The sequence below is a fragment of the Pseudochaenichthys georgianus genome, chromosome 9 (genome assembly GCF_902827115.2).
Source record: "Pseudochaenichthys georgianus chromosome 9, fPseGeo1.2, whole genome shotgun sequence".
Taxonomy (NCBI): domain Eukaryota; kingdom Metazoa; phylum Chordata; class Actinopteri; order Perciformes; family Channichthyidae; genus Pseudochaenichthys; species Pseudochaenichthys georgianus.
In genome coordinates this window covers 30903486-30930167 of record NC_047511.1, presented here as the reverse complement: position 1 = coordinate 30930167, position 26682 = coordinate 30903486, and the positions used below count along the sequence as shown (strand labels likewise).

The window sequence follows — 26682 nt, the reverse complement described above, 5'->3', positions numbered from 1 at the left end:
TGTGTGTTTATCATCCATTCACTATGACATTTGTATCGTAAAGCTGTGTACATACAATATGTACATGTACCTGCATGTTAATGTGTTTATTCAACAAACTATCGGGTCAAATGAGGAAGGCATGTGTATGTATTTAAGATCTGGAAAGTTTAAATATGTAATTCTACAGAATTCAATAAACATGTGGTGTGTTGATACACTATTCACGGAGAAGCTTATAACACAAACAGGGTCACTCTTTTTTAGTAATAGAGTGTGTTTTATTGTGTGTATGTGTTTAGACACTTGGATATACAGTGGGGCAAAAAAGTATTTAGTCAGCCACCAATTGTGCAAGTTCTCCCACTTAAAAAGATGAGAGAGGCCTGTAATTTTCATCCTAGGTACACTTCAACTATGAGAGACAGAATGGGGGGAAAGAATCCAGGAGATCACATTGTAGGATATGTAATGAATTAATTGGTAAATTCCTCTGTAAAATAAGTATTTGGTCACCTACAAACAAACAAGATTTCTGGCTCTCACAGACCTGTAACTTCTTCTTTAAGAGCCTCCTCTGTCCTCCACTTGTTAACTGTATTAATGGCACTTGTTTGAACTCGTTATCAGTATAAAAGACACCTGTCCACAACCTCAAACAGTCACACTCCAAACTCCACTATGGCCAAGACCAAAGAGCTGTCAAAGGACACCAGAAACACAATTGTAGACCTGCACCAGGCTGGGAAGACTGAATCTGCAATAGGTAAGCAGCTTGGTGTGAATAAATCAACTGTGGGAGCAATTATTAGAAAATGGAAGACATACAAGACCACTGATAATCTCCCTCGATCTGGGGCTCCACGCAAGATCTCACCCCGTGGGGTCAAAATGATCACAAGAACGGTGAGCAAAAATCCCAGAACCACACGGGGGGACCTAGTCAATGACCTGCAGAGAGCTGGGACCAAAGTAACTAAGGCTACCATCAGTAACACACTACGCCGCCAGGGACTCAAATCCTGCAGTGCCAGACGTGTCCCCCTGCTTAAGCCAGTACATGTCCAGGCCCGTCTGAAGTTTGCTAGAGAGCATTTAGATCAGGGGTCTTCAACTAAAATTCAACGAGGTCCAGTTAGAGAAAATCTCCCCATGCAAAGGTCCGGAACATCAAAATGTCTAACTTGCTTCATGAATTAGTGTGATATATATTGAAGTGACCTGTAGCTTTATCAACGTCTGCATGTAATCAACAACTGACTGCCAATCAAATAAAGTACAATTCAAAAACAACAATATTTATTGTCAATTAACATTGAACTACACAGATATACAGTAAATACTGTGGATATGTGTAATGTTCCTCTCGGGCTGCATTTAAAAATAAAATAGAGAAAATAAATAAAATAGCTTTTGAAAATATGTGCATCTTAAAAGTGCTTAATTTTAGATAAATAAAATAAAGTGTGGCAGCAGCTTGAGAGTCCCTTTTTCTTTGTTAACCGTTTCACATCATGACTTAACAGTTTCAGACGATTATAGAACAATATCAGTCTTTACACATCATAACAATTGAACAGTTTTAAAGTTTCTCTTTCTTTCCCTCTTATATTGCAGTCCCTCACTCACTTTGTTTAAATTCAGTGTAAGAATTGAGCTGGAGCTTGTCCTGCCAGGAGTTTGTAAATCTGGGCCGACATGGAGTCAGGGCTATTCTCATACACATGCAGGTGCTCATTGGTTACAGTGATGCAAACACAGGTATGGTGAAAAAAGAGAGAACTATTCGAAGCAGAAAAAAAACAGCGTAATATACCATCTGACAAAGACCTGTGCTATAATGCTTCAATTAACTGGCTATTCTTTATAATATACTCAGATCAATAGGAGACAGAGATGTTAAGTTAAAAATCAAGGGTTTTTATTATTATTTACAGCAGGGGTGGGGAACCTTTTTCCTTTCAATTTTTACAACATCCTCCGAGGGTCGTACAAATTATTGAACTCAACCTCTGCTTAAAAAAAACTAAAATCACAGCCCATTCATTTGGCCTTTCTTTCATGCTGTGCAAAGAAAAAGCAACCTCTTAATCCAGATATCTCACCATGACTCACGTATGCATGCATGTGCACGGTGTGGCGTGACCACCAAAACAGAAAGATATGGACACAAGATGTGTGCAAATGTATTTAGTATCATATCCATGTGAACATGATTTAAGTGGGGGGGACCTAACCTCCTCTAGGGGGGTCCGGGGGCATGCTCCCCCGGGAAGATTTATTTTTAAATATTGAAGTTAAAAGCATCAATCTGGTACACTTTGAGAGCAACATTAAGAGATCTATGGATACATCTCTCAACACCCATATGAAACAGAACTGTAAGCATATTTTCCTTTTGGATATTTTACAAATCACTCCTCTATTCTTGTTATTTTTAACAACTTTTTTGTTACTGTCATATAGTATTTTATACCTGTTTTTCATTTAGTCTCATTAATAACTATATTGATCATATCAAGGTGTGCCTTAACCTCACTGAGCTGAGGTTATTTGAGCCTCTCAGGAGAGAGCTCTCTTCCACCTGGTTGTAGAAAAGCACTTTAAATTCGTTAGCATAGCTAGCTAACCAGATGCTAATAACAACAGATCGCCACTGTGCTTCCAACTAAAGACACAGCCACGCAAACACTGCGGCATGTGTACGGCTCCTTATGGGTATTGCAATATTTTAAGGTCTGGTGCTCTCTATCAGCACTCCTTTCAGACGAGACATATACCACGTGAAGACACGTTACGCACGTGTTGTGTCAAGGAACCTGTCCTTGGCCAGGAAAAACAGGTACTCGCTTGTTTAATTATTTTTGCGGTCTAGATTTCTTCTTCTTTTTTGAAGTGAGAAGTTGTCCGTCAGTCAGACTGACGGACGGACTCCCCCCCCCCCCCCCCACCCCCAAAACGAAAACTCTTCGGTTCTCCACGAATTACACAAGTCACCCAAATCAGCGTTAAAAAAGCGAGAGGAGCCGAAAAATCCCCTATTAATGTATTGATTATAGCTCCGGGTCCGTATAGGTCGGCGTCTGGGTCCGGATCCGGACCGCGGTCCGCCTGTTGCCGACCCCTGATTTAGATGATCCAGAAGAGGATTGGGAGAATGTCATATGGTCAGATGAAACCGAAATAGAACTTTTTGGTAAAAACTCAACTAGACGTGTTTGGAGGAGAAAGAATGCTGAGTTGCATCCAAAGAACACCATACCTACTGTGAAACATGTGGGTGGAAACATCATGCTTTGGGGCTGTTTTTCTGCAAAGGGACCAGGACGACTGATCCGTGTAAAGGAAAGAATGAATGGGGCCATGTATAGTGAGATTTTGAGTGACAACCTCCTTCCATCAGCAAGGGCATTGATGATGAAACGTGGCTGGGTCTTTCAGCATGAAAATGATCCCAAACACACCGCCCGGGCAACGAAGGAGTGGCTTCGTAAGAAGCATTTCAAGGTGGCCTAGCCAGTCTCCAGATCTCAACCCCATAGAAAATCTTTGGAGGGAGTTGAAAGTCTGTGTTGCCCAGCGACAGCCCCAAAACATCACTGCTCTAGAGGAGATCTGCATGGAGGAATGGGCCAAAATACCAGCAACAGTGTGTGAAAACCTTGTGAAGACTTACAGAAAACATTTGACCTCTGTCATTGCCAACAAAGGGTATATAACAAAGTATTGAGATGAACTTTTGTTATTGACCAAATACTTATTTTCCACCATAATTTGCAAATAAATTCTTTAAAAATCAGACAATGTGATTTTCTGGATTTTTTTTTTCTCATTTTGTCTCTCATAGTTGAGGTAGGGCTGTGCGATTATGGCAAAAATCATAATCACGATTATTTGGGTCAATAATTGATATCACGATTATTTTGATGATTATTCATTGACCATTTATTGAACTTTAAAACAAATAATATTTTACCAATAAACAAGATCAACAAATATGTTGGAGCGCACTTCCAAAACCATACTAAACATATATTATTAATATGATAAATAAAAATAAATTAGACCAAAACAAATTAAATCAAATATGTTGCAGTGCACTGTCACAACATACTGAAAACTCCTTAACATATAGCCAACATTTTGGTAAAACATATTCATTATTCCACTCAGTTAAACGTTGAAGGCTGGCCAACCGTCATGGTCCAGAAGTAACAGGAAATAAATGTTGAACTACAATTTAAGACCAAATAAAAATGTTTAGGCCACCATGGCAAATGCTGGTAGGGCTGCTCATGTCATCTCTTAAAGATTTTTTGCAAGAAACACCAGCCTGTTTACATGGTCTGGTTTCAGAGATGAGCGCAGGCAGGTGACAATATTTCCACCTGTACTGAAGACCCTCAGCCACGCCCCGACACATGGGGTGACGCCGGCCAATCACAAAGCTTTGATGCGTTCAAGTGCATTATTCTGGCACAGGAAGATTATGTTACAGGACATTAACGATAAAACAGAATATTGTTGTTCTATTTTTAGACACATCTCGCGATCGACTGGTTGAGCACCCCTCGGCTAGACCATAGGTCTGTTGTGGTAGCAAATTAGTCAGCTGAAGCCACATCTCTCTCAACTTCCCCACGGCATTTGTCATATAGTGCAGGCAGCGCAGACCTGCTGAAATAATACCGAGACGGCATCGCGTAACGCTTGTCCAACATGTTGACAAGTTGCTTAAAGGGAAATGGAAACACTTTTCAAACTGCTTTCCATGCGACAATATTACCATTAGGAAATGTATTTATCTAGTCTATTTCCAATGTAAACGATCGAGATACGCGAATTTACTTTTTGAAATACCTGCCTAATGACCATGGGCGCTTCCATTGCTCTGGGACTTTTCCAGTGACGTCACTGACTGGCTTCCTGGGCCAAAGCTCAATAACAAACAACATGGCGTGCAATGCACCAGTAGTTTACATTACAAGAAAACGGTCGTCGTCAGGAGTTTATTGTATTGCCCCAGGCTGCACAAATGGATTTTATACAAAGAAGGAAGAAGTACATTTCCATAGGCTGCCACTAAAGGATGAGAAGCTGCTCAAAGTCCAGTCTGGATGCCTGGTTCAATACAAAACATTGGATTTGAAGCCAGGATCTGTTCCCACAATATTCGATTTCTCAACGTATGCAGTCGGGAACACCGACCGTCCCAGCACGTCGGCCGCGCAAGACAATGACAGTGTCAACAAACGTGAAGTTTGAGCCACCAAACGAGTTGCTTCAGCTGCCGAGAGAGAGGTAAATATTGCAGCACTACCAGATTACTAGCTCACACATGTATTTACTGACACAGTGTGACCTTATTAATTAACGCAATCGCGTCCAAACTAAATGGTAGCTATTATTATGACGCACAATAGAGAATTGGGGGTGTTCTATAGCTCAACTAATTAAACTGGCATACACACGCTCATCTGTCGAAAACAGCCCTAAAAAGGCTAGTATTGCTATCAATGGATGGTATTGCAGGACCCAGAGCGGACAGCAGATAACGGAATTGCAGTTGTATTGCTTATAGCTTATCAGAACATTTCAAAGGGGACACAGCCCCATTGGATATTAACCTATGGATTAACTACATCATCGTTTTTATCGTTGTAATGCCATTGAAGACCAGTTTAGACCAGACAATGAGGAAGGTAAGCCGTTAGCCTGGCGTATGTTAGTACCTAGCGCCACTTGTTTTGATGTACGTTTTTGTGGATAACCTCGCGAGTTTGTATCTTTCAGTGTTGAGGTGGGCACCGTTAGATTCTGTGTCTCCTTGCGATCATAAACGATGTGTTGGATGTGCGGCTAGGATAAGTAATAAGGGAGCTAGGAGTGATTTTCGGTGCAGTAATAGGTTAGCATTTTCGCTCGGGGCTAATTCAGAGGCTCACTGTTAGCATTGTGTTTTTTAAAATGTTTTATTCCGGATCGTATGCCACTTTATTCGACCGAATCGGTTCATAAGCATAGGCCATGGGATGCCTGGTAACTGTAGATGCTTCCACATCAATGTCATCTCCCGACGAATAGTCAAATTCATCGTTCAAAACGTCGATCTCATTGCAAAATTCCTCCATCGCTGCCATATCTGCTACGTTGTGTTGACTTCTGGTGGAGCGAAAACACAGCCAGTGACGTCACCATTTGGGACTCCCCTAATGGCGGCGGCCTGGTCCCGGAATTCCCCACCCGGCCGGCGGATAATTAATTTTTTTTTGGCGAGTAATATCATATACAATAAATATTACGATCAATATCCATTGTAAAATGAATGAACTACCGGAATATTATAACTGTAATTGGTGTTTCCTTTCCCCTTTAAAGCCCTGATTGCTAACAGTGTTAACTGGGCACATATCTTTAGCGATGTGAAATGTAATGGCACCTGTAATATCTCTGTGTCTCTGCGAGCTCGTCGCGTAGGCCGTTGCTCTGTACAATGCGTCCTGAATCGATGACTGTGATGATGTGGTGGATGAAGTCGAGCGGGCATCTGCTTTTTGTTGTATTAATGCCCGGTCGTATTGCACTTTGTGGTTGTATTTCAGATGATTAAAGAGATTGGTTGTGTTAGCGTGTGGTGCCAACACAACCTGGTAACAAATCCTGCACTGTACTTTGTTTTGCTCCACGTCGGACTCCTGAAAGCCAAATTACTTCCAAATAGTGGAAATAGTTTTACCCTTCTTTTTAACGAGTTGCTGCTCTTGTTCTGACATCTTCGCTTTTCTTATCAAGCTCCACATTTGTGGAATCAGCTTCCAGTTTGTGCTCGGGCGGCAGACCCCCTATCCGTTTTTAAGAGTGCGCTTAAGACCTTCCTTTTTGATAAAGCTTATAGTTGGGCTGATTAGATTCAGCCCCTAGTTTTGCTGATATAGGCTCAGTTTGTCGGGGGACATCTTACTTCTTCCTTCTCTCTGTCTATACCTGTGTACTCTCATGTTCCGATTAACCCAGCTTCCCCAAATGTCTTTCTTTTTGGTGTCTATATACGCTGGGATCCGGAGTCATGGATGATCCTGCGGTCCTGTGTCCTGGATCGCGAGCCCTGGATCGCGAGTCGTGGCTGTGGTCCTGGATCATCGGTCCTGGATGGATATCCTCGTGGATTCATCTTCCTATTATACACACATGCATTTCCAAACATTTGGACTACCTATGTTGCAAATGTATTATCTTTTCAATTTACACACGGCATCTATTGCACGTCTGTCCGTCCTGGGAGAGGGATCCCTCCTCTGTTGCTCTCCCTGAGGTTTCTCCCATTTTTCCCTTTAAACTGGGTTTTCTTTGGAAGTTTTTCCTTGTACGATGTGAGGGTCTAAGGACAGAGGGTGTCGTATTGTCATACTGATATTCTGTACACACTGTGAAGACCACTGAGACAAATGTAACATTTGTGATATTGGGCTATATAAATAAACATTGATTGATTGATTGATTCGCTCCGGCTGAACACTCACAACACATGTCACTCCCACGTGGCCGAGTGGGCTTTTAGGGAGGGGCGAAAACGCACCCAGCAAAATAATCGTATTTTGTCAATTATGCTGTTTTCATAATCGTCGCAAGCCATAATCGTAATCGCGATTAAAATACGATTAATTGCACAGCCCTAAGTTGAGGTATACCTAGGATGAAAATTACAGGCCTCTCTCATCTTTTTAAGTGGGAGAACTTGCACAATTGGTGGCTGACTAAATACTTTTTTGCCCCACTGTAGGTTATTATACTTTACTTCAGAGCACCAACATAACCAAACTGGACCTTTATAGGATCATTGCAATTGGTGATATGTGTTGAAACGGCTGCCTGGGATCGATTTCAGTCTCTCACCTTTCATGAGAGGCGATGGTTCCAGGATAGTGAGTAGAGAGCTCTGGAAGACCATGCTGACGGTTCGCAGGACGAACACCCGTCGCATCAGAGCCCCGATGCTGAGGAGAGAGCAGCAAACAAGCCAAACATCAGAGAGAACTACTTTAAGGTACGAGGTGTTGTTGATGAGCAGTGAGGCATGTGGTGACAGTGGCTCAAGGCTCTTATCATTACATTCTGCATTTCTTTTCAAACACACACACGAATGCTCACACACAGTAATAGTGTGCACATACTTAAGTAAACAAGTCCCCAGACACTAATTGATTCCCTGTTAGTGTAAGAAAATCATCCCCCTGTGGGTTTGCTTCGTGACGTAATCAATAACCTAAGGAGATCCCCAGCATGAGGACGATAATTAATCACTGTTAACACACACGCACACACACACAAACACATACAGACGTGCACTCTCACTGTTGTGTGACATCAGGGATTAACAATGCCAATCACTCAGAGGAGGCCTGCCACTCAAAGGACTGTGTGTGTGTTTGTTTGTTTTTTTGCATGTCATTATTTATGTGTAAAAAAGACTGTGAGGAAGAAGGAGCCTGTCACACAAAGCAGGGTATCTGATTAAGTTGGATAAGAACACTGAGTAAACACTTTCAGTCCAAGATGGAGATTTAAAGTTCACTGTTCTTCCCTGCAAAGTTTACCAGTAAATGTTTTCACCTGCCTCCAGAGATTGTGAGAGGTGAGGCCGTCGTTCAACTCTGATCCAACCTGATGAAAACCAGAATGCGCTCGCTGACCCTGCTCTTACCATCCGGCTGTTTACATGGCGATTCACTATTGACTAATTCTAATGCTCTTTTAAGCATCATGAAGGGCATTAAAACAGGTGTAATTGAAAGAAACGTGTTGATATTTCTAAAAACCATAATGCACATCTGCTGCTTTTTGACTGCCCTGTGGCTATGATGTAAAGTATCATACTGTATGCTGACATGCAGCAAAGTTCCCTGACCAGGTACATTTAGATTATATAGTCAAGGGCAACAGATAACGTGATGATTCATCATTTGAACTTCATAACGTTGAAAATAAAATGTAAAAGAGAAAATCTCAATCGCATACAGCCCAAGGTAGGGTCTTAACATTTCCTTTTTTCAGCTGACAGTTCAAAATAGAAGATAATCAGTTTACAATACTGTTCTGATAGGTAAACAACTTCAAATATTTTTGAGTTACAATTGACTCATGTATTATCAGAATAGTTGCTTCTCAAATTCAACTTAAAGAATAATCTAACAGTCTAAGTGTGTTTGATCACAAAGCCATGAAAACACCAACAGAAACACTTAAAGGGGACCTATCATGCAAAATGCACTTTTGTACGTCTTTTATACATGAATATGTGTCCCCGGTGTGTCAGGGAACTCACCAAGTGTCAGAAAACACAACCCTCTCTCTTTTCCTCCATACCCAAATCTCTAAAAACGAGGCTGCAACGGATCTGATACAGACTGATCCAGATTTGAAATATCTCTGACGTCAGTGACGAGGAGCTCCGCCTATATGGGCAACTCTCGACCAATCAGGGGAATGAGAGGTTGCCGTGGCATGGTAACAGCATGGTAACATCATGGTAACATGACGCTCGTAACTCGGCCCCCTCTTTTACAGGGGGGCGTGGTCAGCTGCAGCGCATGCAAAGACAGGGTGGAGGAGAGGAAAATAGAGCAAAATGAGGCATGGCTAAAATGCATGATCTGTTTGGTATTTTGAAAAAAAAAACGTATAAATATACCTTATATAGGTATGGCCCTACAATATATTATTCAAATATAGCATGATAGATCTCCTTTAAATAAGCTAATCTGTGTGTGAGTTTAAGAATTTACCAGTATCAAAACATTTTACTGATTAAAACATCTTGCACATCTAACACATATCTAGTATCACAGTTGAAGTATAACCCTAAATCAACTGTTTCCACCTCTCTCTCCTCTCCACCCAGCCTTTCCAAGCCTCCCTACTGGAAAACCAATCCTGCATCATTCACATGCTAAAGACGTGATTCTCTCTGCTGCCCCTTTGCCTCCCTTCTCAATGACAGTCTTTCATATCACGCACTCTCAGGAGATGCTGAGGTGTGTGTGTGTGTGTGTGTGTGTGTGTGTGTGTGTGTGTGTGTGTGTGTGTGTGTGTGTGTGTGTGTGTGTGTGTGTGTGTGTGTGTGTGTGTGTGTGTGTGTGCGTGCGTGCGTGCGTGCGTGCGTGCGTGCGTGCGTGTGTGAGTGTGAGTGTGAGTGTGTGTGTGTGTGTGTGTGTGTGTGTGTGTGTGTGTGTGTGTGTGTGTGTGAGAAAAAAAAAATGTCTAGCTGCCACCTCACACGGGCCAGGCTCAGATAAGAATAGCGATGTTCTCGGGTTGCAAGTGGAGGTCTGTAAGGAGGGTCACTCCCTGACCACTCAGCCGCTTCTGATGGTGGGGCAGATAAAGCTTATAGAGGAGGGACCCAAGCCTAGAACAGCCCTCTGTGTGTGTGTGTGTGTGTGTGTGTGTGTGTGTGTGTGTGTGTGTGTGTGTGTGTGTGTGTGTGTGTGTGTGTGTGTGTGTGTGTGTGTGTGTGTGTGTGTGTGTGTGTGTGTGTGTGTGTGTGTGTGTGTGTGTGTGTGTGTGTGTGTGTGTGTGTGTGTGTGTGTGTGTGTGTGTGCGTGCATGCATGCATGCGTACTTCCGTAACAAAGTGACATCTCTATGTAACACGTTTAACGCTGTTATTGGCTAGTGCTCCAACTAGGGATGTCCCGATCAACTTTTTTTGCTCCCGATCCGATTCCGATCATTTGGTTTTGACAATCTGCCGATACCGATTTTTCCCGATCCGATCTTTATGCAATGCATTAAGAGAAAACAAAGGGAACAGATAACGGCTGGCCATCCAACGCAATGAATTCAGCTATCTTGGCTGTTGGTTTTTTTGGCCTTTTCACTGTTCTGGGGCAGTTTCTCTTTCCTTTTAAAAGTCTCTGAAAGTGTCGGTTGTTTCAGTGCCGTTACCTGAGTGGCCAGTGTGTACTCGTCGTGTTGTTGGTGGTGTTTGTTTCTCAGGTGGCGTATTAGATTGGTCGTGTTGAACATAGCTCTGTTCTTTCCACCACGCGGAACCTCCGCCTTGCAAACATTGCATCTGGCTGTTACACTGCCTTAGCTTTCAATTTTATAATACTTCCAAACTCCTGACATTTTCTCTGTCCCGACTCCCGAGTCATCAGCTGAACGTAGCCTCTTGTTAGCTTACTGCTACTATTAGACACTGCACCCACTCTGTTGCCAGATTTGAGAGAAATAAGCACTATGAAAACAAGCCCAAAAGAAGCAACACATACATGATGTTGTGTAATTTTAAACCAAAACTAAGGCCTCAGGATGACTTTAAAACGTGAACATGGTCATTTTTGTTTTGTAACATTAAATAAAAAATTTTTTTTAAAATGATAAAAAAATAAAAATTCCGATCCCCGATTTTTTCCTCCCGATTCCGATCTTTTGAAAATCACGTGATCGGGGATCGGGACATCTCTAGCTCCAACACATTGTAAATTATCGGCTAAGGGCCGGGACATCTCTAGGAAGTTGACCAATCACAACAGAGCAGGCTACCTAACCAATCAGAGCAGACTGGGCTCTGGTTTCAGACAAAAGGTATAAAAGAACGGCTGCAGCACAGGCCTTTTTGAAAATTAAACCATATAAACATGTCAGAGTATAGTCACCTTAATATTAGCACATTAGGGCCCCTTTAAAGGGGACCTATCATGCAAAATGCACTTTTGTACGTCTTTTATACATATATATGTGTCCCCGGTGTGTCAGGGAACTCACCAAGTGTCAGAAAACACAACCCTCTCTCTTTTCCTCCATACCCAAATCTCTAAAAACGGGGCTGCAACGGAGCTGATACAGATTTGAATTTTCCTGACGTCAGAAAAGGGGTGCTCCGCCTACATGGGCAACTCTCCACCTATCAGGGGAATGGGGGGTTAGGCCACGAATGTGTCCATTCACAGGAGACCGCTCAAAAGCGCTGGAGACGCTGTAGTACATATGCCAGGCCTGTAAGTGGCGCTGTAGTCTGCCACAAAAGCAGAATCAGCCCTTGCAAAAACAGGGCTGGAAAAGAGCAAATAGAGCGAAATGAGGCATGGCTAAAATGCATGATCTGTTTGGTATTTAAAAAAAAACAACTTCACAGACATGTTTTATATAGGTATGGACCTACAATATATTTTTCAAATATAGCATGATAGGTCCACTTTAAATCAAGTTTGGGAAATTGAAATGTTGAAAATTATTTTCTCCCCCCCCTCTGATTCAACCTCTGCACTATACAGTTCCAGGTCAAATAAGGTGACTTACGAATTCACCAGGTTGCTGCATCATATGTGGGCTCAAATGGTTGATATTGTATTGTTTTAAATGCTTTAAAATTAATAAAATGGCAGTTCTAACCTATTACTTCCCAATACAGACAGAAACACACTCAAACTCATGGCAGAAGCTGAAACTAATACAACTAGACGGATACTGCCTCTTAACACTCTCACACTTTTGAGTGCGAATGGCTTTTTAGACTGCATCTAACTGCCGGAAAACTTTTCTATCTTTGTGTGTGAACATTGTTACTGCCTTTGCAAGTTACAGAGTCCTTTACAAGTGAGCAGGCGAGAGAGAGAGAGACAGAGAGAGAGAGAGAGAGAGAGAGAGAGAGAGAGAGAGAGAGAGAGAGAGAGAGAGAGAGAGAGAGAGAGTGAAAGATCAAGAGCCAAAGTATGACAATGACATCTTTTGAAAGCGCTTCCTTTCCTTAAAAATGTTTTGCCTTTGGAGACTTGCTCTGTGTTAGCTAGTGTCATTTTACAAGAGAAAACCAGGAAGCTAGCTGAAAACACAACAAGAACAAAAACACGTATCATCCTAATCCTTAAGGGGAAACTTCTGTGTTGTTTAACCTACTCCTATTTGTCCGTGTTTTGTATCTAAGCAAACATTTCTGAAATTGTTCCAGAATTAAGCGAGAGCACTACATTGGGTGATCGGAAACCGGGCCGCGATGTAATGCTTAGTTGTAATTGCACAATGTCCATTACAAGTGATTCTCTTTCCACTGACAAGCTGAGATTACGAGTGTCCGTCATTATGGAAAGGATCCTATCGAGAAAAAAATAGGTATTTCTTTGCTCAAATCCCGTTCTGAAATGTCGAGGGTTTGGCATCATCCACATTGTATATATATTCAGCCATGACATTAAAAGATAACACTCAGCGATACTCCTCTCTACAACTCTGAAAAACATTTTCATCATTGTCTTTCAGCAACAAGTCCAAGCGTGAGACTTGGTTATAAACAATATCAAAACAGATCCAAACAAGCGAAAGGGAAGGAAATGTTTTACATCTCTGTCGCGTCTTTTCTATGATGATATCAGACACTAATAATCACAATATTAGCCGGTCAGTGACAAAAACAAGCACTTCTAGCAGACGTACATTGACCTTTGTTATTTTCCACATGTTGGTGACAGGAAGTTGATTGGGTGTACAGTAACACACACTGTGGGAACCATCCCAGCGTCCTTTGATTGTTGTTGTTATAAATAGCCCCCATTACATCACACTGGCCATAGGCAGGCTTGAGCTATGATGTGATCCTAGTGTAAGCAGACGTAAAACCTTATGTAACGTGTAAGAGCCATTTAGGCACATTATTTTATGGTAATGAATTATGGTTTTGTGAGCCAATTGAATATTCTTTAATTTAACTTAAATGAGCTGAATAACTATGAATTATTATTTTACTGTTTTGTAACGTGTTATCTTGCTTATGGACTGCTCTAGTTTATGTTTTGTTATTATTTATAAAAAGCAATCGTAGGAGCGTGCTCAGGTATAAATGACGCTGCCAGCATGACACAGCAGGTCTAGAGAGGAAGTTGGAAAAAGTTTTTGACCGCACACATCCGTATGACCGAGGGATCTTGTTTGTTTATTTGTTTAAATACCGTGCAAATGTTGCACGTCGGCAGTGGGCCGCCAGCTGATCTATTGAACCTCTCAATAAAGCACCTGAATGGAACAAGCAAGGTATCTGATTTTTTTAATATACACGAGTCAATACTCGAGCTCGCCTCCTAGACTAAGTGGCCTTTGAACATGAATTTTCTTTGAACAATTGGCCACTACATTAAGTTAAAAACTTCCGACAACGTCGTGAGGATTACTAGCGTGTTGGAACCTACTATCACTGGAATTGTCGGATGTGGATCTGATCGTGGTTACTGGGGAAAGGGACCATTTGGATTATCCTCTACCGTGTGCTAGGGATGCCAGAAACTGACCATGATCAAAATCGAAAATCGGACAGCCCTGGCGATTAATAATCGATTATTCGCCAGAAATAAAAATAATTTTCGATTATGGAGACTGTAACGAATATTCGAATAATCGAATAATGGCTGGCATCCCTACCGTGTGCCCACAAGAGGGCAGCAAAACCAACGGAAAAGGCCATGGAGCAGCGGCTACAGCTATGCATCAATGCAAGGAGAGGTAAATTAAGACAACTCACTGCCAAAATGAATGAAGTTGAGCCTTTAATGGGCAACACCTGTAACTTGATGGAAGTTCATCTCAAAGATGAAACTTTTCAAGGCGAGTTTAAAAACTGTAACTGCTCAGTTGTGCTTTTTATGAATGAAGAAGCCATGATCAAGAGAGCTGGTTTGAGCCTAAATCTCAGAGGTTTCAGGACTTTATTAATGAAGCTGATGTGTGGATTAATTGTGATGAGCATTACAAAGAAATACCACAAGCCTGCAACGATGATGTTTCTCATATGGACAGTGTATCTGTGGTGTCAAGATCCAGTAGAGCTAGCAGGGCTTCATCCGCTTCAACAGCATCCTCAGCACGACTAAGAGAGGAAGTAAAGCGTGCAGCTTTGGTAGCCAAGGCTGCCTCGCTAAAGCAAAGTCAAGCCTTGGCAGTTAAGGAGGCACATCTTCGGGCTGAGAAAGAAGAACTGAAAATTAAAACAGCTTTAGCAGCGTCCAACGCTAAAATTAAAATATATGAAGAGTATGACGCCGCTGCTCGAGTCCTCACTAACACTAAGAGAGTGGATCACATCACTCCTGTTCTGAAGTCTTTACACTGGCTTCCTGTGTGTCAAAGAATAGATTTCAAAATACTGCTGCTGGTTTATAAAGCATTGAATGGTTTAGGCCCAAAATACATTTCTGACCTCCTGCTAAATTATGAACCATCCAGATCTCTCAGGTCTTCAGAGACTGGTCAGCTTTCTGTCCCCAGAGTCAAAACTAAACATGGAGAAGCAGCGTTCAGTTATTATGCTCCAAATATCTGGAACAAACTCCCAGAAACCTGCAGGTCCGCTGCAACTCTGACTACTTTTAAATCCAGGCTGAAGACTTTTCTTTTTGTCGCTGCTTTTAATTGAACTATTCATATCTTAGACTGCACTGTAACTTTTATCTTTTAATGTTTATTTTATTAGCTTTTATTTTTAATGACTGATTTTAAATGCCATTTTCTTAATGTCTTTCATTTTTTGTTTTTCTTTTAATGTTTCTTTTATTATCTTTTACTGTTTTTAAATGCCTTTGTCTGAATGTCTTTCATTTTTGTAAAGCACCTTGAATTGCCTGGTTCTGAAAGGTGTATGTAAATAAACTTGCCTTGCCTTGCCTTGCCTTGCCTATGACGCACAGGATATGAGTGATGCAATGAACACGTGTTTGGACAATGCAAACACACGGCAGAAAGAAGACACACAAGAGCAAGCAGGACACAGCTATCCACTAATCCCAAGCGGTCATGTAAACCCATCAGATAGGTCTATTTCAGCACCTGGAGCTAGACCTAAAGCACCAAAGGCTCTGGACTCAAGTACATTAGCCAGTGGTGCACATCAAAGTGACTATGAAAAGGACATATGCAAAGTAATCAAGAAGCAGACTGATATAACAGAAATGCTTGTGAAACATCAGCAGCTCGCCCTTTTCCCACAGCGTGATATTCCTGTTTTTTATGATGACCTGCTCGACTTCAGATCTTTTCTTAAGGCATTCCAACACACAGTCAGCTCCAGAACAGACAATGCTGCAGATAAGATGTACTTCCTGGAACAATATACAAGAGGTGATCCCAAAGACATTGTAAAAAGCTGCCAGCATATGCCCCCCGACCGTGGTTTTCAGAGAGCCATGGACATGTTGGAAGACCGCTACGGCAACCCACTGAAGATTGCCACCGCTTTGATGGAAAAGGTGCTAAAATGGCCGCAAATAAAACCAGAGGACTCACAAGCACTCAACAAGTTTTCCCTATTCCTTTTAAATTTCAGAAACGCCCTGGAGGATGTGAATTACATGGAGGAGCTGGATAACCCTACAAATATGAGTTATCATCTCAAAGTTACCCTATAAATTCATAGAAAGATGGAAGGTGCTGGCATTCAAGATCCAAGAAAGGAGCCAGAGAAGAGTGAGTTTCAAAGACTTGGTCGACTTTGTGGATAAACAAGCCAAAATCCTGGCTGACCCTCTATTTGGTGACATGCAGGGATCTGCTGCCGAAGCGAAAAGCAGGAACGTTTTACAAATGGGGAAAAATACCAGGAGTGAAAGGATTAAAGGAAGCATCTTTGCAACCAGTGTGGCCACATCAACAGAGGAAGATAATTGCAAACCTCTGACAGTGAATAGCAGGATGTCAAGTAATGTTGCCTTAATGAAGCCATGTTTGTTCTGCAAAAAAGACCACGCACTATTGGAGTGCCATCAGATTGCAGAACAACCTCAAGACAAGGTGGATTTTATATGGAAATCTGGACTATGTTTTGGATGCCTAGTTAAAGGGCACGTGAGTAAAGACTGCAAAAAGAGAATGACATGCCAAACATGTTCAGAAAGACACCCAAGCTTGCTACACATTCATAGAATAGAAAATGTTTCCAATTATGCACGTGCAGAAAGCCAAGAGGTGGCCAGGTCAGACAACACAGTAGTTTCAAGTGCACTGGTGAGCGTAAACCAGGAGACTACTACCTGTGAAGGGGCCGGAGATAGATTCTTCCGGTCTACATCAAAGCAAAGACAGGAAGCAAGCTTGTGAAAACCTACGCCTTCGTGCACCCTGGGAGCTCTGCAACATTTTGCACAGACTCTTTAGCAAGGCAGCTAAACCTGCAGGGAAAAGGAGCGCAGCTTGTCCTAACAACAATGAGCTCAACCAAACAAGTGAAAAGTTCTCTGCTGAGAGATTTGGAGGTCTGTGGAATCAAAGAAGATAAGTTTATCAGCTTAAAAAAGGTTTTCACGCAAAAGAGCATCCCAGTAACAAAGGATCATATTTCTCTTCAGAAAGACATTGAAAGATGGCCACACCTCCTGGAAGTAGAGCTGCCGTGCATCGCTACTGAGATAGGACTCCTAATTGGAAATGACGTGTATGAAGCTTTCGAGCCATGGAAAGTCATTCACAGTCAGAACAACGGCCCATATGCCGTAAAGACGGTCCTTGGCTGGACTATTAACGGCCCACTTAAAGAACAAGAAGACAGTGAGCCAGAGGACGGTGAGCAGCACCAAGTCACAATCAACCGGATTGCAGTAGAGACTGTGGAAAGGCTACTCATACAGCAATACAATGCAGACTTTCCTGAGCATTGCTACAGCGACAAACTGGAAATGTCACAAGACAAAAAATTCATCAGCTCTGTGTCCAGCTCAATCCATCATGCTGAAGGACATTATTACATCAATCTACCTACAAAGACATCATTGGTCAGCTTGCCAAACAATAAGTATGCTGCAGTGCAGAGAGCAATTAACCTAAAGAAGAGACTCACCAAAAAAAACAGAATTCCACCAGGAATACACAGACTGTATTAGTGACCTGCTAAACAAGGGATATGCAGTCAAGGTGCCAGAGACACAACTGAGCTGGCAAGACGACAGAGTGTGGTATATCCCACACCATGGTGTGTACCACCCACAAAAGAAAAAACTCCGGGTGGTCTTTGACTGTGATGCAAGTTTCCATGGAACTTCAATCAATAACGAATTGCTTTAGGGTCCTGACCTTACAAGCTCCCTCATCAGAGTCCTGACACGTTTTAGACAAGAGCATGTTGCAATGATGGCAGACATAGAAGCCATGTACCACCAAGTCAGAGTCCCAGAAGAGGATACGGACCTCTTACGCTTTTTGTGGTGGTCTAATAGAGACCTCACACAAGAAATGGTTGATTACAAAATGGTTGTACACATTTTCGGCGCCACCTCGTCTGCCAGCTGTGCTAACTTTGCCTTAAGAAGAGCAGCAGAAGAAAACAGGACTGCGGCATCAACACAAAGCCGTAGTGACAGTTCTGAGGAACTTTTACGTTGATGACTGTTTAAAGTCGGTCAGTGGTGACTCTGAAGCCATTGCCCTGGGCAAAGACCTCATGTCCTTGTGCACCTCAGGAGGCTTTCACATTTCCAAAAGGGGCAAGCAATAGCCGAGCCTTCTTGAAAACTATTCCAGAGAGTGAAAGAGCCAAAAGATATGGAGTATTGTTTACATTTACCCAAATGGAGCTTTTCCCTCTTCAAGCTACCCAACTTCACTCCTTCCACCTTTGAATTCTATGCCGTCACAGTAACCCATCCTATACAATTAACCATTGTTGTCCTCTACCGTCCACCAGGCGCCTTGGGGGACTTCTTGGAGGAATTAGATAATCTCCTCTCACACATCCCTCCTGCTGTACTTCTCGGAGACTTCAACCCCCAGACAGGGAAGATAGACGAACTAACATCTCTGTTAACCGCCTTTGCTTTCTCACTGTCTCCGTCCCCACCGACTCATAAAGCTGGCAATGTCCTTGATCTCATATTCTCAAGGAACTGCACTACTTCTAACCTCTCTGTAAACCCGCTCCACACATCCGATCACTTCTTCATTTCATTCTCTCTACCCCTTTCCAAACATAACAAACTAATCTCTTCTCATCCTGCACCTGTCCGCCGTAACCTTTGTTCCCTCTCCCCCTCTACCTTTGCCTCATCGGTGCTCTCAGCCCTCCCTTCCTCTGACTCGTTCCAACTCCTGCCTCCAAACTCTGCTGCAGAAACTCTACTCTCTACTCTCTCATCCTCTCTGGACTCTCTCTGTCCTCTCACATCTCGGCAGGCTCGTCAGTCCCCTCCTGCTCCCTGGCTAAATGATGCACTGCGTGCTAATAGAACCGTCCTTCGGGCAGCAGAGCCGAAATGGTGGAAATCCAAATACCGTGACGACCTCCTAACCTATCAGGCTCTCCTCTCCTCTTTCTCTGCTTCGATCTCTTAGGCAAAATGCACTTTCTTTCAAGATAAGATCCAATCTTCCTATTCCAATCCCAAAAAACTATTTTCCATCTTCTCCTCCCTCCTGGACCCCCCCAAAGCCCCTTCCCCCTCATCCCTTCTGTCAAGCGACTTTGTTAACCACTTTGAAAAAAAGGTTGATGATATTCGCTCTTCTTTTTCTGACTCACCTTTACTCACCGCTGGGTCACCAGACCATCCTTTCACCCACACACTGACCTCCTTTTCCCCTCTCTCTCCAGGTGAGGTTCTTACCCTCATTACCTCTGCCTGCCCTACCACCTGTCCTCTGGACCCTATCCCTTCAAACCTCCTTCAGACTATCGCTCCTGATATTCTACCGTTTCTCACCCATTTCATCAACACTTCTCTAACTTCTGGTCACTTTCCAAATAGTCTTAAGGAGGCAAGAGTAAACCCTCTCCTAAAGAAACCCACTCTCAACCCGTCTGATGTTATAAACTACAGGCCTGTCTCTCTCCTCCCTTTCCTGTCTAAAACACTTGAACGCGCTGTCTTTAAACAACTCTCCTGTTATCTCCATCAGAACAACCTTCTGGATCCGCACCAGTCTGGTTTCAAGGCAGGTCACTCCACGCAGGTTCTGTTCCAGGCTCTCGTCACCTCACGCCTAGACTACTGCAACTCCCTCCTGGCTGGTCTACCTGCAGGTGCCATCCGACCTCTGCAGCTCATCCAGAATTCAGCGGCTCGTCTGGTCTTCAACCTTCCTAAATGTTCCCACACCACTCCGCTCCTCCGCTCACTTCACTGGCTTCCGGTAACTGCTAAAATCTACTTCAAGACACTGGTACTTGCGTACCATGCTGCGAATGGATCTGGCCCTTCCTACATCCAGGACATGATTAAACTGTACACCCCAGTGCGTGCACTACGCTCTGCATCAGCCAAACAGCTCGCTGCACCCGCACTGCGAGGGGGACTCAAGTTCCCATCAGCAAAAATACGTGGGTTTGCTATCCTGGCTCCAAAATGGTGGAATGAGCTCCCCATTGAAATCAGCACAGCAGAAAGCTTACACACCTTCCGGCGCAGACTGAAAACTCATCTCTTTCGACTCCACTTCGAGCGATAGAATTACTAACAAATAATTACTAACAAAGCACTTATATACTAATAAAGGACTGGCTTATCTATAGCCAGTTGAGTAGCACTTGAAATGTTTGGCTCTATGAAACCTGATGTACTTATATGATTCTGTTTTCTTCAAGGTTGTGTCTTCCTGGTCGAATGTACTTATTGTAAGTCGCTTTGGATAAAAGCGTCAGCTAAATGCAATGTAATGTAATGTAACATGTATGACTACCCGAGCCATACACATAGAGGTCGCTCACACACTTGACACAGACTCCTGTATAAATGCTCTGCTTCGCTTCATGTGCAGAAGGGGCCAAGTGTCGCTTATGAGATCCGACAACGGCACCAACCTAGTCAGCACAGACAAATAATTACGGCCAGCTATGCAGCAGTGGAATCAAGCCAACATGCAGGAAGCTCTTGCTCAGAAAGGAATCCAGTGGATTTCCAACCCTCCTGCTGGACCTCACTTCGGTGGAGTATAGGAGAGACAGGTGAAATCCGTAAAAAAGGTCTTAAAGTCTGTCCTTCATGAGCAAACAATTGACGACGAGTGTCTTCAGACTGTGTTGTGTGAAGTTGAGGCCATACTTAATGACAGACCTTTAACCACATAATCTGATGACCCAAATGACATTGAACCGCTGACGCCAAATCATCTGCTATTATTAAAGAAACAGCCATTGCTTCCTCCAGGACTAAGCTGCAAGGATGACTGCTACACACGTCGCAGGTAGAAGCAGACACAGTACATATCAGACCTGTTCTGCAAAAGGTGGGTGCGTGAGTACCTGCCTGACCTACCGGAGTGTCAAAAATGTACTAAGGTGAAGCAGAATCTAGCACCTGGGCACATTGTCATGATCCTGGATGACAACGCTCCTCGGAGCCCGTGGCTTCTGGGAAGAGTCGTGCAGACCATCACAGACTCTAAAAGGACTGGCTTGTAGAGTACTGGTTAAAACAAAATCCAGTACTTTGGAGAGGCCTGTGGAAAGACTTTGCCTCATTTGTGAATAGGACACTTGATTTTGCCTTTTTTTTTTTAAACGTACATAAAATACGTATATTTAGTTTGTTTTATGGAAAACCTATGTCAAGGGGTGTAGGTGGATTCCTCCCCCATAAGTAAATGCAAACGTTGTTTGTTTGGAGTATAATTGAGCTATTGTTAGCCATATTTTTGTTTGAAAATGACTCTTGTTATTGTTATTAATTATAAGTCTTCCCGCCTTATAATTAGGGGCCGGAATTGTAAGAGCCATTTAGGCACATTATTTTATGGTAATGAATTATGGTTTTGTGAGCCAATTGAATATTCTTTAATTTAACTTAAATGAGCTGAATAACTATGAATTATTATTTTACTGTTTTGTAACATGTTATCTTGCTTATGGACTACTCTAGTTTACGTTTTGTTATTATTTATAAAAAGTAGGGATGCACGATAATTATCGGCCCGATATTAGGAATTATGACGTCATCCCGATAAACCCGATACCAGTATTAATAGCCCCGATAATATACAATATATTTTTTGGGTAAAAAAAAGAAAAAATACTGCGGTGTGGGTGGATTGGGATGAGGGGCGCTTGTTTTTCACTCGGCTCCTCCCATTTTGCCAGTACTGTGGTATTAGTGGTTTAGGAAGAGGGGAGTTCTTCACAAATCCAGCGCTCCCTAATACTTCGAACCTGATCAGTCACCTGAAACATCGCCATCGCTACGATGGTGTGTTAAAAGCGTACGAAGACAATAATACAATACAAAGTAAGTGTGTGTGTGTGTGTGTGTGTGTGTGTGCGCGCGCGCGCGTTGGAGCTATGTGCAACTCAAGGCATATGCTCGAACCGGAGCTGCCTGGACGCTGCAATCATGTTGCGCACTATCCGTGCTGAGTATGCTGACTTTTCGTACCATGTCCCACTGTCTGGCTTCCTGCATAAAGTCAAGTGCTCGGCGCAGTTGTGGCGAAATGTCGCTCCTCTGTTTTCATTTAAACAGCTCCTTATATCCGTTAGCGCAGCTAGCTAGCACCAGATGCTAACAACAACAACAATGCACGTAAGGTCTCTCTCTCGCTCGCTCGGGCCACACATACACACACCCTCCCGGTCCTCCAGATGGCCAGTCGGTGCCTTCCGGTGAGCGTGGAAGTGTGGTCTGCCACAAGCGGGCGGCAGGAGCAGGGCTGTCAGCATCAGCTTGTAGATGGTATTTTAAACTCGATGCGCTCTGAAACTACGGGGCGGCCAAGGAAAAAAAATACACATGAGTTAATCGCGTTAAAATAATTAGTGGCGTAAAAAAAATTTTGTTATCGGTCTTGAGAAGCAGGAAGTTATTGGTATCGGTTTCAAAAAACCAATATCGTGCATCCCTAATAAAAAGCAATCGTAGGAGCGTGCTCAGGTATAAATGACGCTGCCAGCATGACACAGCAGGAAGTCTAGAGAGGAAGTTGGAAAAAGTTTTTGACCGCACACATCCGTAAAATTCCGTATGACAGAGGGATCTTGTTTGTTTATTTGTTTTTGAACCTCTCAATAAAGCACCTGAATGGAACAAGCAAGGTATCTGATTTTTTGAATATACGCGAGTCAATACTCGAGCTCGCCTCCTAGACTAAGTGGCCTTTGAACATTAATTTTCTTTGGACAATTGGCCACTACATAACGATTGTCAGGCCCAAATGGCACAGTGTCAATAAGCTGAAGGGATACACATGTAAAGGTTAGATATAATCATAGTAAACAACTTAATATTGAAATAAATCTAATGCTTCTCGTCAGTATTGCAATTTTGCATCAACTGGATTTTTTAAACTGTATACTTTTGCCAAAATACCACGTTTAAGGAAAATACAGAGTTTAAATCACCATAACAAATCTAATGTAATATATTTTAATACAGCCCTTATGGTATCTTCTTGCTAATGTGAGAGTTAAAGTCACTTCGTTTGAACATTGTCTCTATGATCAAACCCTGAGGTGTGTGTGTGTGTGTGTGTGTGTGTGTGTGTGTGTGTGTGTGTGTGTGTGTGTGTGTGTGTGTGTGTGTGTGTGTGTGTGTGTGTGTGTGTGTGTGTGTGTGTGTGTGTGTGTGTGTGTGTGTGTGTGTGTGTGTGTGTGTGTGTGTGTGTGTGTGTGTGTGTGTGTGTTTGAGTGTGTGCGCATGAGTGTGTGTGTGATGGATTGGCTGCTCATGCTGTTCTCACACCACACACCAGACACAGGGGGTCCCTGAGCTCTTAAACAAGGCTATGTTTACTTAAATTACTGTACACACAAAGTCAGGGGAGACGCGGAGAAACACACACCACTCAAGCCATGAAGAGTCATAAAATAACGACTAGAAGAACAGCCCAGAGTGATAAGGCAGAGGAAGAAAAAAAGATGGAAAGAAGCTGCAGGAAAGAAGGAACTAGTATATATAAAAAGCTTGGAGGAGAAATAGGAAGAGGAGGAAGATGATGATGATGATGATGGTACTGTAACATCTGATTAAATGAAAGCAGCAATCTGAGGCAGTATGATAGATGTTCCTGTGGAGCAGTGAACTGGACCTTCTCAGTCTGTCCTTGGTTCCCACTGTTAGAAACTCTTGAGCAGCTTTAGACAACATTCAGAGGCAACATTTATCGTTGGCTTTGGACTGGCTTGTTACCTTTTCATCCTTCTCAATGCAATGGGAATACTTTCTCTGTCAACATGTCAAATAGTAACCACAGGGACTAGTCCATTGTTTCATTTGTGTGGGGATGCTAAAGCTGAATCAATTAGTCATTTGAAATAAACAACTATTTTAAAATCATCAGTAAATTGTTGAAGTACATTCGTTGGAGAAATTGCCAATAAAAACGTGGTTCAAACTTCTCAAATGTTACTATTTTCTTGTTTTCATTGTCTTCAATGACAATAAATGTAGTACTTTGTCGTAAAAGACATGTGTTTAGGAGATCACATAGGGCACATGTGTCAAACTCAAGGCCCGGGGGCCAAATCAGGCCATTGGTGTATTTAATTTCGGCCCGCAGGATAATTTCTAATTACTATTAGATCTGGCCCGCCGGTATATTGCACGCACACCTTCACTCAATCCTGAGGATTTCCTCAGCTCAGAGCCTGAGCCCAAACATTGATGAACTTGCACCCAAGATGAGATGCCAAGTATCTGGACTAGCATCACAGAGCAGCAAACTGAGTTAAATGAATGTTTCCTTCTGCACTTTTTTTCTTGCGACAACAGGGCATGTTTGTTTTTTTCTTTGAGGGAAATTGTTTTTTTGAAGCTGTTGTTACAAATACTGTATTACTACAAATGTAATCATAAGAAAAGCTGCAGATAGAGCCATAAGAAATTAATGCAACTGATTATTTAATGTTTAATGTTGTTTTTATAGGCAATCATTTAAGCTTTGTTAGTTCTAGGTTTAATATGTGCAATAAGTTCATTTCAATAAGTTTTGCAATAAACATTGAACAAGTCCGGCCCTCGACTAGTACCCATTTATTTTTATTTTGGCCCACTGTGTATTTGAGTTTGACACCCCTGACCTAGGCTTTTGCTAATAATGACAGGCATTTTTAGTGTATTACATTTTTTTATATAATGAATGAATTGATTTGTTGAGGAAATAAGTGGCAGATAAATCAACAATTCAATTAATTGTTAGTCGCAACCTAATGATTATTGAGCAACTTTATTAAACAATTGGATTTGCTTAATAGGCATAACATATGTACTTAGTGTGTAACAGGCATTTTTTGTATTTCTGTAAGGGAATTTGCCCCTGAGCACAACACTTGCAAAATGATAGCACTGAAATACCTTCAGATTCAATATTTGTGCCATTAAAAAACATAATTGGCAGCACGGTGAGAATGAAGGTGAAGGCTACCTGAACTGAGCGAGCAGCAGGCCTCCGAGAGAAGAGCCGCAGATGGAGAAGCCCATGGCGATGACGCCGTTCCAGAAGCCGAGCTCCCTGGCGGTCATGTGATGATCCAACAGGAAGAGAGGAAACATGGTGACTGCACCCTGCTCACCTGGTATCACAGAGAAAAGAGGAAGGTGGGGAAAAAGGAAAGATCAGACAGAGAGAGTAGAAGAGGGGAAAAGGGAAGCAAAACAGGGACTGGAATGAGTTATTTAGTCAGATCATATACCATCAATACACCACATATTTTGTACTCTCTGACTAAGCATAACTATTTTACAGTAAATATATGAGACACACGCCAAACACACACGCCTATTCCAATCAGTGAAATACGATGAGCATGTTGTAGCAAAGTGTTTAGCCTGCAAGACTGAACAACATGGTTTTCCTGAGATGACAACTGCAGAATCAAATACAGCACGCCGACACGCAGCGCACCTAGGCCTATTCCTGGAAAGTGTCAATAATAGATGCCTGACAAGAAAAAGAATACCCTCAGTCACTTTATCAAACGGGGGCCTAGCACTCTTCCTAAAGCACAAAAAGGAGAACACAACAAAAACACCAAAACTTCCACGGATGAAACAGACCTCACAAAGACCTTTCAGTCAAACTAAAAAGTTTCTGTCAGACAATAACACTTTCTCTGTGAGGCGTTGAGTGTGGGGGTAATGTTCTGCTGAACATTACAGTTAAATATTCAGCGGCGTCGACGACGACACGCCATTATTATATTAATGGAGACTGACTTCAGAAAGACAGTGGGACCAAGGCGCTGCGTGAGTGACAGCTCGGCTCCCAGACTGCTGTCAAAGACGACGCAACACAACCGACGACTCACTCACTCAGTCAGCCAGGAGACAAACAAAAATAGAGAAGGAGGGAAAAAAGACAGATGAAACAGACTGAAATAAAAATAATAATAAGAGAAAGCCAAGAAGCTCCCACTGATAGGGAGTGCAGCAGCAGAGCGGGAGTGTCACCGCGGTGACAGTGGAGTGTCAACCCAGCACAAGTGTGGCGTTGGAAATGTGGATTCTCACCTTCCTGCTGTTCATTTACACACAATGCGTTAATCATGAACACATTAAAGCCAATAAGATGGGTATTCATAGTGACAAAAGAGATCTGTCTGCTTTTATTTCAGATAAAGAAAAGCATGTCCTTTTTTCCTTAAACCCAGTATTTCTGTGATCCTAGATGAAAATGTATCTAAGGCTTTTCTGTTTTATAATGCTATACTAAAGTAATGTTTGTGTACATCAGATATATATAATAATCCAAATACACCAAACAACAAAACAGGCCCATATTATCAAAAGTAAGTGACAAATGGGGTTATAT

General features: G+C 42.5%; 1 protein-coding gene across 2 annotated transcripts in view; it reads right to left on the bottom strand.

Moving 5' to 3' along the window:
* The window catches only part of mfsd3 (major facilitator superfamily domain containing 3), a 40138-nt gene that overhangs the window by 5740 nt on the left and 7716 nt on the right, over positions 1-26682 (bottom strand). For both annotated transcript variants that reach the window (XM_034091754.2, XM_034091756.2), the window contains exons 3-4: positions 25297-25444; positions 7873-7973 (exon numbers count right to left, since the gene is read on the bottom strand). In XM_034091754.2, coding sequence (XP_033947645.1) covers positions 7873-7973; positions 25297-25444 — 249 coding nt within the window. The remainder of the gene's footprint in view (positions 1-7872; positions 7974-25296; positions 25445-26682) is intronic.